The 19,456-nt window shown below is 34.6% G+C and overlaps 1 protein-coding gene across 1 annotated transcript in view; it reads left to right on the forward strand.

Moving 5' to 3' along the window:
• MALRD1 (MAM and LDL receptor class A domain containing 1) overlaps positions 1-19,456 on the forward strand; it is a 456,545-nt gene that overhangs the window by 268,570 nt on the left and 168,519 nt on the right. The window contains 1 exon segment of the mRNA XM_069458846.1: positions 5,393-5,576. Coding sequence (XP_069314947.1) covers positions 5,393-5,576 — 184 coding nt within the window.

A 19,456-nucleotide genomic window follows, 5' to 3' on the forward strand; every position in this document is an offset into this window, starting at 1 on the left:
GAAACATTGTAAATGCTTTATAATAAATACATTTTCAAATACTTTCTTTATATTATATGCACACTCAGTGTCAGTTACATAATGTAGTTCCTCTGTACACACATATATGTGTTCATAGGCAGTCACTCCATTTGCAGTTATTCATTAAGCACCTGCTATGTGCAAAGCACGGTGCTAGGTACTGTTTATCAGATTTTTCCTATCATCGTATTCTGTTTATCTAACAAGAGAGATATTTGTCAAGTTATCACACCAGGGAAGACTATATATAATTATAAGTTCTAAGAAGGAAAGGTACATAGTGCTCTGATAATTTGTGACAGGGAAGTATGCCCTTGATGAGAGGGCCAATGAAGGTTCCCATGAGACAGTGGTGATTCAGCTGCAACGTGTATGGGAATTAACTAGGTTGAAATGGGGAAAGAAAAAGAGAATTTCGTATAAATGTCCTTAGATGGGAGGGAGCTGGGGCCCTTGGAGGACTGAAAGAGGGTGAGTGTAGCTGAGGCAGGAGGAGTGAAGAGAAGCCTGTTAGAAAATGAGGTTGGGCAGGGGGTCTCTGAGCCCCTTTAACATGAGATTGTGTCATCCTCTAATTGAGCAGTAGCAGCCTCCTAATGTCCTATTATGGAAATCCATTTTATAACATCACTTGATAAGCCCAATTTTGGCCAATGGGCATGTCATTTAGACTGCTTGTTGGACATGCACACTCCGTATTCAGGCATGATTTCCTCTACCTCCACCAGAGATGTGTCCATGCAACAGCTATGGACATCCTACCAGATGATGAACCAGCACTGCTGATCTCCTAGTTGAAGAATATCTTGATAACACATTCAGTGAATGATAAATATCACAGATTTTGTGGCACCCTTGATGTGCAGAACAAACATATATGATAATTCATTTTAGCTCATCGTGGAAAAGAAATTCCTCAGCTCCACTAACTATATTTGATGACCTAAAGACAGCTGTCAGATGTTACTTTATTAACTTATAATCATGAACATGGAAGAAAATGGACCATATGAACTTGAGAAAATAATTAACACCTGTGTAGAGCATGGAATGGCTCAAAGAGAATCATGCATTGGGGACTTTGTGACCACTCTATAGGCAGACAAGGGTCAGACAATACAGAAGCTTCTCTACGTGGTGTTGAGAATGTAGCTCCTAATCTTAAAGGAAGACCCTTGAAGGGCTTTTGCCAGCAGTGATATAGTAAAAACGCATGGATGTGTGTGTAGGTATATTTATATCATATTTATGTATTTATATGAATGAAAGAGAAACTAAACTTTTTATTTTATACAATGTAAGCAAGTTTATGATTCTGTAGTTGGAAAACAGAGAAATACTGGTATGGTAAAAATGAAAGCAATTGTAAGAATTTTGCCTCAACCATCAGATATAATCCAGAAAATCTGAGAGAAGAAGAAAAGTCTATCATATTTACTACTATTTTTGCTGTGTTCTTTCTGATGTTCCAAGATTTCTTCTAGTATTTAGTTACTGTTTAATGAAGTTACTTGAACCATTCATTTTGGGGAGGTCTACTGGGGGCAAATTCTCTTGGATTTCCTTTCACTTGAGAAAGTCCTTGGGGAGAGATCTTGGGGACCTTGCTACAGCCCATTGTGGATAGAAGTCTGGGCTCCTCACTCAGCCTTTGCCATTGGGGGTTGAGGATCAGATTAGCTTTTCAGTAGTGTTTGGCTGTTGTAGAGCAGTTATTGTCTAAACATCTTCTTTCTTTCTAGACTTCCCTTTTCCTGGTCCTTTGGTTATAGAGAGCAGTGTGCACCTGTTAAAGTTTCCAGGTTGATAGTCTCATATCCATTTTGGGATATATGATGAAGGCAGGAAACTTAGGCAACTCATCACTTTGTGGTTCCTTGAGCCCTGAGGTCCCAAGCTAGTCTACCTTCTTCTCTTCACTTTTCAGAGTCTTCTTACATTTCTGTGTAATTTTATATAGTGTCCAAAGGTTTTAGCTGTTCTTAGCAGGAGTTATGTGGAAAAGTAAGTCTATTCAAATATTCCCAGAAGAAAAGAATATAACGACTTATATGATATTGATGGAGGGATAAAGAGATCTAAGACTGATATAGAAAGTCTAGAAACAGATTTAAAGTATGATAAAGATATCAGTTGGAAAAGACAAGTATTGATCAAATGGATTTTGGAAAATTGGCCAATAATTTAGGGAAAATTTATATATTTATGTAAAACATATTAAACTGAAATTCTAAGTGAATCTATTAATATGTCTGTACAATTTGAAGTATCTCCATCTTTGTAGTGTTTCTTATTCAGTTTCTTTGCATGACCCAGAAGGAAAAGACTGATATAAAGTATGAAGGCATACATACTGCAAAACAAGTATGCAAATATATAAGACAAAGGGTCAATGCTCATGTTATATAAGAAATCACTTCTTATTTGGGAAAAAGGTTAAATTATAAGAAGAAAGAGTATTTCTTCAGATTCTATAATTTAAACATTTTGTATTAATATTTATTTTTTATTAGTGTTAGTGCTTTTGATCACTTTTCATATATTTATTTCCTTGAGGTCTCAAATTTAACACAAGCATACATGCAAAAGGTAAAGTGTTGGATGGTGGCAAAGTCATGAGTTGGAAGCAAGAGATTTTTTTCTGTTTCAATTCAGAAAGAATTGAAATCAAGTCAGAATATTAAGTAAATAAATAAAGCTATACTATATGTGGAACAAAAATTAGATATTAACTGCATTACCCCTTTTTTAAGTTGCTCTAAGTGTGTGTATATATTTTATATATGCAATTTTATATTAATTTATTTTTATGACGCTCTCCTATGTTAGAGTATTACCTTCACATGGTAAGCTCCCTGTCTTTTTTACCTTGTATCTTTGACATTTAATACAGTATTTGGTACCGTGTGAGCATCACATGTTTGCTGAATAAATAGAATGAGTGGATGGATGAGTAAATAAATAAATAAATCTCCATTGCACATTTGGATGAATATTTCTAATCATTATATGGATAATGTTTGATGTTACATCCAAAGTAGAACAATAACAAACGTATTAGAAGGGTATTCCACAATACCCCATCATTAGGTTGATCCATGATTGGTTTTCAAAAGAATTCACCCTTGTTTTCTACAACATAAAATGACAGGGAATACATTATTTAAGTCCCTTTTTTTACTAGAAGCCCAGTTGTAAGATTTAAGAAACGGTTCATATTTTATTGATTAAAGTGATCACATGACCTTCTTTGATGGTATTTGTTGCGAATCCTTTGGGGTCTTGGCATAGGTAATAAGTGGTTCTGTAACCTGCACAGGCAGATTAAAAGGAAATGTTAATAAAGTGAATTAAGTCTGTAAATGAAGACAGGCTTTTATCAATACTCAGCCTCTTATATTGCTAAGTGTCAGAGAGACCCCCCCTCTCTATTTAATTTTTAATTTAACTAATCAGCCCTTTGATTCAAATTACTAAGACATCATTGAGAGTAAAAAACTAACCTGGAAAAGGACTTCTCTTCTGTAGTCATCAGAAAGATGTGGAATTCCATTAATTAGGTGTGAATTTCCCCTCCCCTTCAGTGCAGAAGTTACACAGTTCTCTGGCTAGAAAGATTTTTTGTTGTCGTTTTGGAAAGGATGTTGAAAGACCCATCTATAAACTGTTAATTGTTTTGCAAAGTTAATTTTAGATTAACTGATGTGTAGTTGCACTTTCTCTGTGTAACCACACAGTGGAAGAACCATTTAAACATCTGTGTTTCTCTCTGCAGAACAAGGCATTGGCCATATTTATTAACATTAGTTCCCTAAAAGCATGAAACTACGGATGTCTAACTCCTTTGGATCCCCTCTTGGAGCATTTCTCTTTTTAACCCATATTCTTTAAAGTATCATTAAACTATGTATTTCATAGCAGTGTGCTGTGGATCTGTTGGAACATCTTACGTGATTTTCTGGATGTCATGCCCCTAAATACTCCCCTGTATTCTCTACTGTTTTGTTTACAAGCTTCAGAGACAAAGTTTTTCTTGTAAATTCATCATGAAAACACAATGATCCAGTACAAAGGGATATTAAAGGATATTAATTACTCGGGGGATAATCATAAACATAATGCTATACACACACACATATATTTTTCTTTGCTAAATATCCGTCATTATGTTTTTTAAATTACCTAGTTCTCAGAAAGGGCTAGACCTAAAATAAAAAGAATAGTGTATACAATCTAAGCCTTGTCCATATGTGCTCAACTGCTTCTATGCTGTTCCTTTTTCTTTCTTTTTTTTTTTTTTTTTTTTTGAGACAGAGTCTCACTCTGTCGCCTAAGTTAGAGTGCCATGAGTAGCTGGGACTACAGGTGCACACCACCACACCAGGCTAATTTTTTCTATTTTTAGTAGAGATGGGATCTTGCTCTTGCTCGGGCTGATCTCAAACTCCTGAGCTCAAGCAATCCTCCTGCCTCAGCTTCCCAGAGTGGTAGGGTTACAGATGTGAGCCACTGTACCTGGCCTACATGCTGTTTCAATGTAGGTATCATTTTTATTTGGTTATTAGGGTTATATTAATATTATATGTCATGTCATGTTATACTGGGACTGTTTATATATTAAAATATCATACTACTAGTTGAGTAAGAGACATTCAGGAGATATTTACATAAGTTTTCCAGAAAATTAATTTTCCCTTTTCAACTGAAGAATTTTGTATAGGAACAATTATTATTACTCATACAGTAATCATATTATACTAGAATTTTTGAAAGTCAAAATAATATGATTTTATAATAATAGAAATTTTTGAAATCTGACTAATCTTTATGCTCAATTCACTTCACAATTCGTTTATCATGCCTAGCAGGGATAAGTGATTTCTCCCACATATTCCTCCTTTTCATCTCTCTTTTCTCTTCTCCTGTGTCAGTGATTTAAGCTCTTGGAAGGAAGGTACAACCTCAATAATTAAAGAATATGAGTAGAAGGCACAGTAGGTAGAAGCATCCAGAACTATGAACCCAGGGCTTCAGTAAACTGTTCAAATTCCATCAAATATCAAGAATTTTGTGTACATGCAAGGAGAGGTGGATTTAACTTAGTAGGATACTTTATAATAACGTTGTCTCTGAAAATTCCACTAATCCTAATTTTACTAATCCTGTTAGTATTACTTTTGGGAAATACTTTAGTAGATGAATATGCCTCTGTTTTGGTGAGATAAACTACATCCTGGATATTATTCAGAATTCTATTTTTTTTTTCAGTTTTCATTGGTCAAATGTTTCTGTCCTAAATAACTGAGTTTTTTTCTTCTTCTTCTTCTTTCATGTTTAATTATTTCCCTAATACAAACTTCTTTACTTTCAGACAGAGAAAGGACTAACAAAACTATGAGAAGAAAGTAAGCAGAACCCTGGTGATCACTGGCAAAAGGCTGACATCCTGCTAGGAAAGTTAAGGAATTTTGAAGTCTTATTTCAAGGCATCAGAAGGAGGGATCTGGGAGGAGGAGCTGCAATTGATGATGTTGAATTTAAGAACTGCACAACTGGTAAGTTGCCAGAAAGTGCTTCCATTTGGAGGTGCATTTTCTTTTTGTTATACATTTATAAAATATTCTACTGTTATATATTTTGCATGTGCAAATCAGTTGAAAGGTATAATTTCATAATAGTGAACTTACAACTACATGTTAAGAGATAATACCTGTCTTAGTCTGTTTCAGCTGCTATAACAAAGTACCATAAGGTGGGTCACTTATAAATAACAGAAATTTATTCGTCACAGTTCTGGAGGCTGGGAAGTCCAAAATCAAGGCATTGGCAGATTCAGTGTCTGGTGAGGGTTTGTTTTGTGGTTCATAGATGGCATCTTCTTGCTGTGTCCTTACATGTTGGAAGGGCAAATGAGCACCTTTGGGCCTATTTTATAAAAGCACTAATTCCCTTCATGAGCACTCTGCTCTCGTTACCTAAGCACCTTTCATTTCAAAAGACCTCACCTCCCAATACCAACACCTTGAGGTTAGTTAGGATTTCAACATATGAATTGATGGGGTGTAGGGAGGGAGATTAACATTCAGACCACAGCAATACCTTCCCCATCTTACAATTGCACAAGTAACTTCCCCCTTTCTTTCATACCATCTGATTTCTAACACGTGGAAATGTTCTCCATTGAAATTATTTTTCAATATAATTTACAATGTTTACATGCATTTATCTAATTTAAATTAATTAAAAATAAAACAGTAAAAAAAGGACTAGAAAGCTGGCAGTTAGTGCATAGATGAGAAATAAACTCAACCAGGTAAAATTCAAGCAGAGTGTGAATTCAAGCTAGGCATAGGAGATTTAAAAATGCTACTCCAGCTTGTGAACAGTAACTTGAAAGAAAGTTTGCTATCATTTATCATGTTTCCAAATGTGAAGTATTACTACACTTAGATTCTCTTTACAGAACTACCCAGAAAATGTCAAAAATAGTTATAAATACATTTGTACAATTTCACAGTTTGCAAAGTTCTTTCAGAGGAATTATTCCATTTGGTTTCCAAAACAGTGCTGTGTGAGATCTTCTGCCAATGAAAGATATGCCTTCTGTGGTTTTCTACCCTGATTCACTTGGCAGCAAGCCTCTGCGACCGAAGAGCTAAACCTGAATGCTATTTAGTTTTATTGTTGCTCTCATATTAAAATATCATTTCACTGAGGCAGTTCAAAAATGTGACGATGGTTTTTGGTGGTGTTACAGCATCTGCTCTTTTTATGAGCAGTGCTATTTCAAAGAGTTCTGCTTAAAAAGACATTCTTTAAAGCTTCATCCCCACCCCCCATGTTTCCAGAAAAGGTAGGTGCTACTCAGCTGCGTATATGTTATGTAAAATCAGAATTCATGTGTCCCATACGATCTAGGGAGCGCATGGCTCCAGGTTATCTGTGTCATGCAGAAACAGAATTTGAGCTTTTGGAAGAGAGTGATTGAACAAAAGAAAATGAGGTTCTGCACATATAATTGCGAAAAAGGAATCTGAGACGTAAAAATGTGCTTCTTAAGCTCTTCCCTTGTAACTTTTCCTACTAATATGTTGAATTTCTATTATGATTAGTAATGCAATCTAGAAATTATTTTGGCAACTTAAAAAGGAAAAAAATTCTTCAATACTTTTCCTAAGATTTTATAAAGAAAGAAGCTTTTCTTAAAGAAGAGAAATTCCTTTCCCCTCAAGGGAAGCAGAATGATTCCTAGAAGGGTTGATTCAGGACAGAAGGGAACTGAGAGTTATTATTCTAGCTTTGCCCGGTTTCATGTAGAATTTTTCACTATTTCTTTTCTTCCTTATCTTAAAGTCCTGGGAGAATTTAAATGATTATAATTCATTTTGTTCAAATCAAGCCAACATTAGGCTAAGTTATACTTTAATATCTTATATGTAGTGATAAACTACTTTTAAGTCTCTCTCTCTCTATATATATATATATATTTGTCCTATGTCATCAAATAAAGAGGCATCATGCCGTCAGTTATAGTTGAATATGGTCAATTGCATACTGGATGCATTTTAGGAAAAAGCAGCCATTGGTTTTTAATATCCCAGCCTGCTACGAATAATGAAGATTTTCATATTTTTTTAACAATTAAGATAGGAAGCATTAAAAATGCATTATGAGAAAGTTTGAAAGACTATGAGTGGAACTAAAAACAATTTTTAAAATTCCCTTGGTTTTAAATTATATGCCAGTAAAATATCAGTTCTGTGTAACATGGGTAATGAGAAGGAGCTTAGAGTGTAAGTTACCCTGAGTTGTTTTCTACTATTGCCAGTTTAGAAAGAGAGAATGGCGTTGGGCAAAATACCTAAAAGTCAGAGAGGCACTTTCACATAGTGGTGAAAAACAAGGTGTCTTGAGTCAAATGACTTGGGTGTCTGGCTCTGTCACTTAGCTTGGGTAAGTTTCTTCATTTCAATTTGCCTCAGTTTCCTCATTAATAAAGCAGAGATGATAAAAATAGGGCTTCTATTATAAGTTTCTGTGAATATTAAATGTTAATATACGTGAGGTTCTTAGAATAGTCTTGGCACAAAGTGAAATTTATGTTAAGATCACATTTTATTGTTACAGTTATTATTATTAACATGCCATATGTTGTATTATTGTTCTGTATTAGGAAATCCACTTCAAATCAGATCCAAACAGGTTACAACAAAATTTCGATGTTCTGCATTTGAGATGAAGAATTTAAAAAATGACTTAGTCCTACACAATGAGTGCATTGCGCACCGTTTGGGGAGTGGTAACACTTGAAGGTGCTGACTTGGGAAAGGGGGGGTGGGGAAAAAAATATGAAACTATTGTTTTTAACTTGCACTGTTCACTTAATAATTTATCATGAACATTTCCCATATTATTTCATATCATTGTACAAGAAATAATGTATACATTATGAGGACATACTGTATCTAACAAGATATACTGTTAGACTCTTTGATTCTGTAAAATTAAATAAAAAAAAAAAAATAAATAAATAAATAAATAAATAAAAATAAAAAATAAAAAATGACTTAGTGTTTATTTCTGTCACATTCTACCAATCACACACACACAAAAAAAGACATATTGTATGGTATAATTTATAGAAATGTGTAGAATAGGAAAATGTATAGGGACAGAAAGTAAATTAGTAGTTGCTTAGGACTGAGGGAATGGGGAAGTGGTGGGAATTGGCTGCTAATTAATAAGGGGTTTCTTCACGGGGTGATAAAAATATTCTAAAATTGTTTATGGTGATCATTACACAATTTCATAAATATACTGAAACCATTAAATGTTATATGGCTGAACTTAATGTCATATAAATTATAAATCAATAAAGCTATTTAAAAAAATATATGGGAGAGAATTCTGGAAAGATGGTGTGGTGGTAGTGGCAGAATAGCTCCTGATTTTCCCAAGAACATCAGAGCAGTCAGAGCACCTACTTAGCAAAGTCAACAAGTCATGGAAAACTTACACAACAAAATTAAGTAAAAATACATCCCTACAAACCAAAACGCAAACTTATGTGGATGAACCACAAACAGTAACAAGACCTGTGTGCTGTTTATATCTATAAGGGAGAAGGCAGGAGAATCACAAAAAATCCGACTGATATTCACTGGAAAACACAGCCAGTAGCTTTGTGAATGGCAGCTAACCCCAGGAGCAGGTTTTATCCACTTTGAGAAAGAATAGATCCAGGGGGTCTGTGGGAAGGTCTGTAAGGCTGGAACAGTCTGTGAACGCTCCAAACTGGTTCTCCAAGATCCCCTTCCAACACAGCAGCCCACATTCAAAAACAAAACAAAATGTAAAAACAAACAAATACAAACACTGCCGAAAGTAGAATCAAATCCAATAGAGACCGGTTGAAGGAAAGAAAAGATCCACATCAAGGTGGTGAAAGGGACTCAAGCCAGGAAATCTGAAAAAGCAAGTAACTCGATTTTTTATAGATTTGTACAGATTGCATAGACATATACACTCTTTTTGAGTTTTGACCTTAATCATATAACTTTAATCATGTCATTTTAAAACCTCAGTCTCCTGATTTGCAAAATGGCAGGAACACAATAGATCATCTCTGTGATTTCCCTGCAGATATCTGACTTCACTCCAGAGTCTACACATATATTTTTTAAATTCCAGGATCATTGAGAAAAAAGTTTAAATTTGTGAGTGGAAATGAGGGAAGTTAGGGTACATATATGACATATGTATTACATATATATATACACACATGTTATATATATTTTATATATATATGATGGTATATACAGATGCTCCCTGACTTTTGGTTGGGTTATGTCCCAATAAAACCAGCATACATAGGAAATGCATTGAAGAAACCCAATAAACCCATCATAAAGTAAAAAAAATTAAGTCTGTGAAATCACTATAGTTTATAGTAGTTTACTATATAAAATTAATATATAGCTTCAAATAGCTAATAAGAAGGATATTGAATGTTTTCAACAGAAAGAAATGCTAAATGTTTAAGATGATAATATGTTAATTACCCTGATCTGATCACTACACATTGTATGCATCAAAACATCACTTGGTACCCCGTGAATATGTATAATTATTATTTGTCAATTTAAAAATTAAATTAAATTTAAATTTTTTTTTTAAATCGTTAAGTCATACCATTGTAAACCCAGATGATCCTCAACTTATTATGGGGTTACATCCTGATAAACTCATCATAAAATTGAAGAATTTTTTTTTTTTTTTTTTTGCTTCTCTTCATTCTGTTTATTTGTTGCCTCTTAAGCGTCTTTCTGAAAAAGGTTTACATGTTGTGTTTCCATGCACAACTAAGTACACACAAACACAAACACATACATATGTTTGTCCTGAATATGTGTTCCAACTAGTAGCAGTTACAAGTGGATTTTTAAAGGAAAAAAGAAGGAGCGGTTCTTAAATTCACATCAACTATTCATCAACTCTATACATTGTTCTTTGTATCGCGAATACCAGGAACATGAAGATAATGTGGAGGGTCACACTGTGCAGCTTGTCATAACATTTTAAGTAATGTATCAGTTAGTCTGGAAACTACAGAGAAGGAAAGAGAAAAACAAAATGCCTTAAAACAATCAACCCCTGCATGGGTGCAGGGGGCAGGTGTGAATGAAGTTTCTCTGGGCCTGATAAATTTTGCTCCCCTCACATTCTTCAGACTGCTCTGAGTTACTTTTCTTTCTAATTTCTATGCATGATGGCAAAAAACAAAACAAAACCCCCCAAAACAACAAAAAAAACCCTTGTATTTTTACTGTTTCCTGTATATGAAGCAATGATATTGGTTTGATGTCTCTAAATCATATAAAGGTTACTAAGTATGATTGATTTTTTCAACTTTTATTTTATTTTGCCTCTTAATTTTCTTTTCATTTTTTGAAAAGCATACTGTTAACAAAAATTGAAGAATTTTAAACTAAACTTCATGAATTGGGGACTGTGTGTGTGTGTGTATATATACACATATACATATGCACACATATATGCATACATATACATGTGTTATATGTGCATATACCATAATATATATGGTATATATTAGTGGTTATCTACCTGCAAATAAGAAAGCTATGTAAGCTTCATATTTATTTCTTACTTCCCATTCAAAAATTTACAACTCAATTTATTAGATAATATTCAGTAAATAGACAACACAAAGCTAGATATATTCTTTTTTATTTCTTTGCTTTCTTAATACATTATGGTACTATCTTCAATTTACTATCAAATTTATTGTACTTTTCTAAAAAGAAAATTAAAGCAAAAGAATGGGCATATTCTCTAGTCTGTCCAGGAACACAATAAGAAGCATCTCTCCTTTTTGGACAAGTTAATAAGGAAGGAAGGAAGTTTTTTATAGAAAAATAAGTGACAGATTATAAATTTGATATCTCTCCTTTTTTATTCATGTTGGTTTAAAAATGGTTTGTACACAAATCTTGTAAAATGTAGCAACAATTCCATAGAACAGAGAAGTAAGAAGAGAATTCATATTGAAAAGAAAAGAATATTACATCATTGTAATTATCAAGTTCTAAATTTAAATGGCTACTCAATTTTCAATCAGAATATTTATTTAAGTATAGTCATTTATTAAGTACAATCATTCATCTGGTATTTATTGAGCTTACTATTAATACTAAGGAGCATTCATGTCAGTGGTTAAGAGCCCAGATCTGCCACAAGACCACTGGGTGTTAAATGCTAGCTTACCCACTTGCTGTCTGCTCTGTGGTTGTAGGCAAGTTGCATAATCTTCCTTTCCCTCATTTTTCTCCTGTATAAAATAGTAATAATAATGCTTCTATCTCATAGAGTTCCAATGAGGATTAAATTATTAACTCCGTACAAAGTGCTTTGAAGAATGTGTGAGATATAGTAAGCACCTGAATATTTGTTGGCTAAAAATTCTAAATGAACAATGGCAAAAAGCTTGTCATTGTTTTAGGCACAACATTTTTCATATCGACATTTAGAATTCGATTCAATGCCATTCCTTTATTTTCACATGTTCAGGAAACATGCATCAATTGTCTAGAGCTGCTATCTCCAACCCCTGAGCCATGGACCAGTACCAGTACTCTGTGACCTGTCTGGAACCCAGCCGCACAGCAGGAGGTGAGCAAGAGAAGTTTCATCTGTATTTACAGCCGCTCCGCATCACTGGCATCACCACCTGATCTTTGCCTCCTGTCAGATCAGCGGAGGCATAATGTTCTCATAGGAGCACGAACCCTAGTGTAAATTGCTCATGCAGGGATCTAGGTTGCAGGCTCCTTTAGAGAATCTAATGCCTGATGATCTGAGGTGGAGCTGAGGTGGTGATGCGAGTGCTGGGGAGTGGCTGCAAATACAGATTATCATTAGCAGAGAGGTTGCATTATGGTGAGTTGTATAATTATTTCATCATATATTACAATGTTACAATAATACAAATAAAATGCACAGTAAATGTAATGTGCTTGAATCATTCCGAAACCATCCCTCCCACCCCCGGTCTGTGGAAAAATTTTTCTTCTATGAAACTGGTCCCTGGTGCCAAAAAGGCTGGGGACTGCTCATCTAGAGGCTGCAGAAAGCTCTGTGCCGTGTAATATGCACATCTATTCAGAGCAGGGCTGCAGTGTGTGCATTCCACAGTCTTTGGCATTGTGGATTTTTCCGTTTGCCCTTTTCAGTGCCTCTTTCTTGACTTCTGGCATTTCCCTCCACTGTGTTCCCCGTTGTGTTTTCTCTTTCCAGGACCTCTCTGTGAACTGTCTCCAAGACATTGGCAAACCCAGGACCTTAGGGAATGATCCAATAATGGTATAAAATGTTGCCTTTTCTACTGAGTATCTAGAAAAGCCAATCGAATGATGACTAATTTTCAGTTCGAGGGAAAGGAAGAAATAATTTAGGGAAGAGAAAATATTTCTGGTGTCTTCTAAGTAGACAGTAACTACTCAGTCTTTCTCTAAATTCACAGATAGCGAAGCAGCCGTGCCCCCAAAATAATCCTAAATGTGAAAAAAAAAAAAATACCGTGGAAATAAAATAAAAGGACCTAGAATTATTATAATTTTAGATGTCTTGTACAGAATCTTCACACGTAACCTAAAAAGACATTCTTTTTTATTATAACCATTTTAACACCTTTCACTTTTTCCTTTTAAAAACTGTATGTATGACTCCTAAGTGTCCTTTAAACAGTAATTGATCTAGAGTGAAAAATAGTGGCATGAAGATAATGATTTCAGTGCAGCATCACTGTGGATTCAGATGAACCTTGGGAGATCGCAAAACAGTGATTGCTCTACATAAAGTTCACAAATAAATAAATCTATAAACAGAACCCTGTAGAGTTTAACTTCAAAACTTATCTTCTCCCCTTAGCTTAGATGAAAAGCTCTGTTTCTTCTCCACATAGGAGTATTTCAAGTGTTGCATTCAGATTACTCACAATTTTCTTTTAAAGTAAATGTTGTCAGGAAAAGAAGAGGAAAAAGAAAAAAAAAGATGGTATTGAGTAGGAAAACAATAATAAAATGTCTCACTCTAATGAAATAATTAAAAGTGACTTTTATTTTTAATAGTGAATGGTTTAGATAATATGTAGCACTTTATAATGTAAGGGTGGATCAGTGATGAATGAGTGGATATAAGAATGGATGGATGATGGACAGATGGACAGACAGATGGATAATAAAGACTGTGTATTCAAATCTTGTTATATGCATGAAAATTCAGAACAGAGCAAGTTCCTGTCTTCATGGAGCTAAATTCTGGTGGCAGACAAATAATAAAGTAACATGTAGTAATGTATTATGTAGTAGTGATAAGTGCAGGGAATGATACAGGGAGAAAGTGATGGAGAACTTTCTCCGGAACAGGTAGTAACCCTGATTACAGGGGCCAAAAACAGTCTCTTTGAAGGTTACAGTTGGGTGAAGACCTAAATGAAATGAGAAGCAACCATGCACACATCTCAGGGAAGAGAAATCCAAGCCTAAGGACCAGTAATGCAGATTTACTAGCAGAGGAGCACGTTGATGGAGCAGAAGGAAAGAAGGGTGGAGAGAGAGTGATGGTTGTCACCACGCAGAGGCTTGTCATTGGGAATGTCTGCTCTGCACTAGGGACCTCCTCACAGCGTTAGGAGTTAAGCAAGCAGACTCTGGAGTCAGACTTCTGGGTTTAAATCCTGGCTCTGCTGCTTGCATGCTGTGTGATCTTCAATAAGTACTCAGTTTCTTTATCGCAAAAAAAATAAATACATAAATAAAACCTACCTTATAAGGCGAGTGTGAGGATTTAAAAGTTAATCTATGCCATGTGCTTTAAACAGTAATTCTTCATGGTAACTATTCAGTAAGTATTAGATATGATAACTATCATCGTCATCATTATTATTACCATCATATTTAAGTAAATTCCCAAAACTCTGGAAATTTGAGGTACCTAGCGGTTACACTAAATAATACCAAGTGAGTTCATTTCCTTGCTGATACTTAATAGCACAGAAACTGAGCCATAGTTAGGCATGACATGATAAAATGCTACTAAAATCATGGTGAATAACTTGGAGGGGTAAAAGCAGTCACATAGCACCTGACATACCTGCAAAGCAGGTGTAGTGTGCACTGATTGCCAACTCGTCCGAGTCTGCTGAGACAGAACTGCATGAACAAGTGACATGATGTAGATTTATTACCTGGAGACAGGCGGCAAGGGACAACAGAAGATTAGGATTCATTGAGAGCTGCTCCCCCAAGGCTCAGGAAAGCTGCCCAGTGTGAATGCAGTCTCATCTGCATGTGCCCCATTTGTCCCACAGCTGAGGGACCTGGGAAAGCAGCCCGCCCTGGGTTTGATACCCTGAGGAAAACAGGACTTGCTGGGCGAAAGCAATGAAGGATATCCTGTTTCTAAGGGAACCTGGAACAGAAGCTGGGCTGTTCTAGCCAGTCCCCTCTTATTTCAGAATGTTTCATTCCCCCCACCTTCTACAGCTATTCTTGAGAACCGTAAGGGAGAAAGCAGGGAGAATGGGGTTAGTCCAGTGTCACGGGGAGAATTGCCTGCAATACCTGGTTTGTCAGTGACTTCAAATGCTCTTGGAAGAAAACAGGTGATATCAGGCGTATCATTAGTGTTCCTAACAGTGGAGTATTTTAGTAATACTTGTCGAGATATTTTAAAACACTGTAAAACGTAAATTCTGTTTTCAAAAATTTTAAGATTTAACCAATCCTCATTATGACATACTTGTTTTATTTTGGATTTAAACAAATTTTAAGTGGAGGGAGGGAAAAGAAAATAAACCTTAACTACAAATGTTTTATAATTGAACCAGACCCAGGTCATAATTTCTTTCTTTACCTGATTTTATATGACTGTTTTATTATAGGTTTCCTTATACACTGCAATGCAGCTTTTGTACCTACAGCTAAAACTTTTTGCCAATACTTGATATAATTTGTTAAGTATACACTTTATGTCAGAGCCAATTCATGTCTTTAAATTAAATCTGTACATCGAATTAAACTTTCCTTATTGGCTGGGTGAAATACCCAATGCTTCTCAAATGAAAACATAGTCCAATTTGAAGTAACTACTTTACATTTCTGTGTTTATCTTTTATTGACTAACAAAAAATGTCAAGATCATGTTTGAAAATATTTTGTTATAATGAGTATATGCCCTGATTATATTTCTCCAACTCACATGTTGGTATTAATAACATGTCCATATGTAAATGCATATTTTACTAAATATATATCATATATTGATGCAAAAAGTATTAATTATTAATTTTGACTTTTCAGTTATTGAAACTGATTTTTAGGGACTTGAAATTTTTGATTTGTCATCAAAAGGGAAGAATGGTGATATCATTATCATTCATGTATAAACAAATGCTACATTCTTAACCTATCACCATATTAAGTTGAAATATTTACTATTTGCAAAGTATCTATTTTTTTCTGCCCATGTCTCCGTTTCAGTTAAATAGGTCCATGTCAGCAAGATCTGACCAAATGTGCTGTGAGGAAGTAGCATGTGTCACTTTCAGTTTCAAGCATTTGAAATATAGTGTGTGTTTCTCATTGTTTCATACTTGTTTTATTCTGGATTCAAAAATAAATTTATCCTGATCCCTGTTGTGTGTTAGAAAGGGCCTGATATTCCACATGGCGTATCTGTATCTGCCTGGTCCTCCTGAATTTGTACAGGAGAATCCCTCAGCCAATTTGTTTTAGATATGTACAGTTGAGTGACCAAAAAAAAAAAAGTGTTTTTTGAGATTTCAATGTAATAAAATCTAACCCATCATAATACACAATGAAATTTCCTCTATTGCATAGAGGAACATTATTTACAGTAAGAGCTATTATAGAGTCATACTGCATATGTGTAGAGTTGTATTTGATGTTAGGTTTTCTGGCATTGTAATCTCGGAAACAAATATTTTGCTGTCTTTAAGGTCACATTCTGAGAATTGTGGTTGCTTAATTAATGAACAAAAAGAAATCACAACCAAGCTACCAATTCTTTGCAAATTTATTCAACCTGATGATGTAAGACAGAAGCATACTTATCTTCAGATTCTTAACAAAGAGCTTCTAGCGTCTCAGGGTCTAACCTTTTGAGGAAAGTACTCAGGGTGGATGAAGTTGGCACTAAACAAAATTCTGAACCAAGAGGTGGGATGGTTCGTGTGGCATCAACCCTCAACTTCCATTCGTTGCCAGCTATGACCCTCCCTTTCCTATATTGCTTAAAGTGATTTGAGACAGGCTTCAGAAGAAAGGCCTCATTGCCATGTTCAACCAACTGCATTGTTCTTTAAACCTTACAGCCAAACTTACTTGCTTCTTGTAAATCAGAGAATAGTTCTTATTCCTGGTCTCTTGCCATTTTTTAAACAAAAGGAGTATGTGTTTGAGTTTATTATATCTTTAATCAGCTAATTTAAATTAAAAGAATCAAAGCCACAGATGGATCTAATTACTTTAACATTGTGCTCAAGTAAACCATTTGTTACATACCTAGAAATTATCAGCTATTGCTTTATCTTTCAATAAAATTGAGAAAATTAGCATTTCAGTGTTTAAAAGGTCTATATTTAAAGATGTAATTGTAATCATACGTAGTCATAAACTAACTATTATAAGTAATGTGATTATACTTGATTATAATCAAATTGTAATGATATAACTAGGTTCATTTATAATATTAAGAAAAAATAATTACTCGAGCAGACATTTTGGTAAGGCTTAAATAGCCCTCGAAATATCCCTGGGTTCAAATAAACGAAACTCTAAATCTGAATGTTAACATTATCCTCAGTTCATGTAATTTCTAATTAGAATTTGTTTCAATTACAATGAACATTTTCATACTTAGTATCTAGGTCAATAAGACCATTGCATAAAGTATTTGTGACAATATGGTATTTCAGTTTTTACTGATCTAAATTTATTACTTTCTATTCAAAATGAATATTAATCAATGACTTCCACTTTATACTTGTATATTTTTTAAAGTTGCCATTACATGTTTGAAAGATAATGCTCTTCAGTCCTGAAGAGCTATATACTATATATATGCACTATATGATATATAATACACTATATACTGTATGCTATATATATTCATATAGTGTGAATATATATTAATATATAAGATATAGAAGCTGTAGGTGTATTTAAAATAAGTAGATGTGGAACATAAGAAAATTATATCTAGTTGGACCAAACATAAACAGGTTACAATAAAATTTACAGATATTTATTCATTCACAAATATTAATCCAGAGCTAGAAACCAATTTCTTGTCTATTATATTTGAAGGAACACATACACATACACATATACACACAATTCTTTTGACTACAACATATGAATTTTTGATAAACCTATTATTTGGAATAATATGAAAAGAAGAGGGCTTATGGGAAAATAGGGTTGGAGCAAGCCAACATAATTATAGATAACTTAGTTACACAGCATTAATGTAAACATTATTAATCATATTAAAATCACTAGTACAGTTTAAAATATGTTGAATTCATAATAAACAGAGGAACTTCTCAGTAAATGTATGATTTTACCTAAAAAAATAATGTGGATGGGAGGCAAAGAACTGTGATATAAAAGTAATATAAAAAAGTTTAAGGCTGTTGAATTATGGAGACAAGGGCAAAGTACTCAAAGACTGGCAAGAGCTACGCAATAAATAAGTACGTCCAAAGCGCAGCATGTGGATATAGTCAGCAGGGAACACTGGGAGAAACACAGGCTCAACAGTTCTGTATTTCTCTGTGACTTGCTGAGCTCAGCTGTGTGAAGGCACTTTGTTTTCACCTGCCCTGCATTGGTGGCACAAGAATTATTGTAGCGGGGAAAATCATGTATGAATCAATATAACTTCTGTGTTATACTGACCTAATTCCCCTGTTGAGCAGTTGCATGCAAAAGTTATTGTTTCATAGAAATATGCATGGAATAAGTGACAAGACAGTAGAAGGAAACTAATATCCATTGAACAGCTAATGGGTGTCAAGGTCATACTAGACCCAGCGCCTAAGCAATCTCATTTAAGGGGAGAATAAGGATGTTTAATATAGAATAGATTCTTTAAGGATTTGAACCAAATGAGTCCTACAAATTGTCTGGGAAGTTGCCTCAGAGGAGTTGGGAAATGAAGAGTTTTAAATTGTTGATAAAAAAGGTCAAGAAGGAGCTCAGAAAAAAGAAACCAAGTGTGGTTTGGAGTTCTTTCCACTAGCTTACTTTTTTTTGGTCTTTTAGTCTTTAAACATTCTCATGATAACTTCTGGGAAATCTCTATGTTAATTAGATCTACTCTCATTGCCAATAACAGCAAACATAAAGGGAGTTTATTTAAGGATACAAGGAATCTCATGCAACTCAAGATCAGGAATACGTCCAGCTTCAGGAAGATAAGGAAACCAAAGATTGAAAAGTGAGAGGGAAAAAGAACTGTGGTCATTCTGTGCATCTTGTCTCTCAATTGTTTCCTTCTGCTCATCTGTTTCATCCCCCTCTTTCTGTGGAGCCAGCTTTCTCTGCTTCACCATACAAATGCAGAAAATATTAATATAACTGTACAGAGTTCCAGAGCCTAGACACATTGTTGCAAACATCCTTTAATTGTATTTCTAAATTCTTTGATTGACCTGCCTTGGGTCAAATCAGAGTAGTTAACTGTGGTCAGATGGCATTGATATGTTACACAGAAGTGCCTACCAGAACCCCACCTTGGTGAACTTATCAATGAGAGGGGTGCCATTGGAATAGGGGAGCTGGGTATACAAGTTATGTTAACCATGTGTTAGAATCCTCAGGCTTCCTAGAGA

Source organism: Eulemur rufifrons, chromosome 25 (assembly GCF_041146395.1).
Source record: "Eulemur rufifrons isolate Redbay chromosome 25, OSU_ERuf_1, whole genome shotgun sequence".
Classification (NCBI taxonomy): Eukaryota; Metazoa; Chordata; class Mammalia; order Primates; family Lemuridae; genus Eulemur; species Eulemur rufifrons.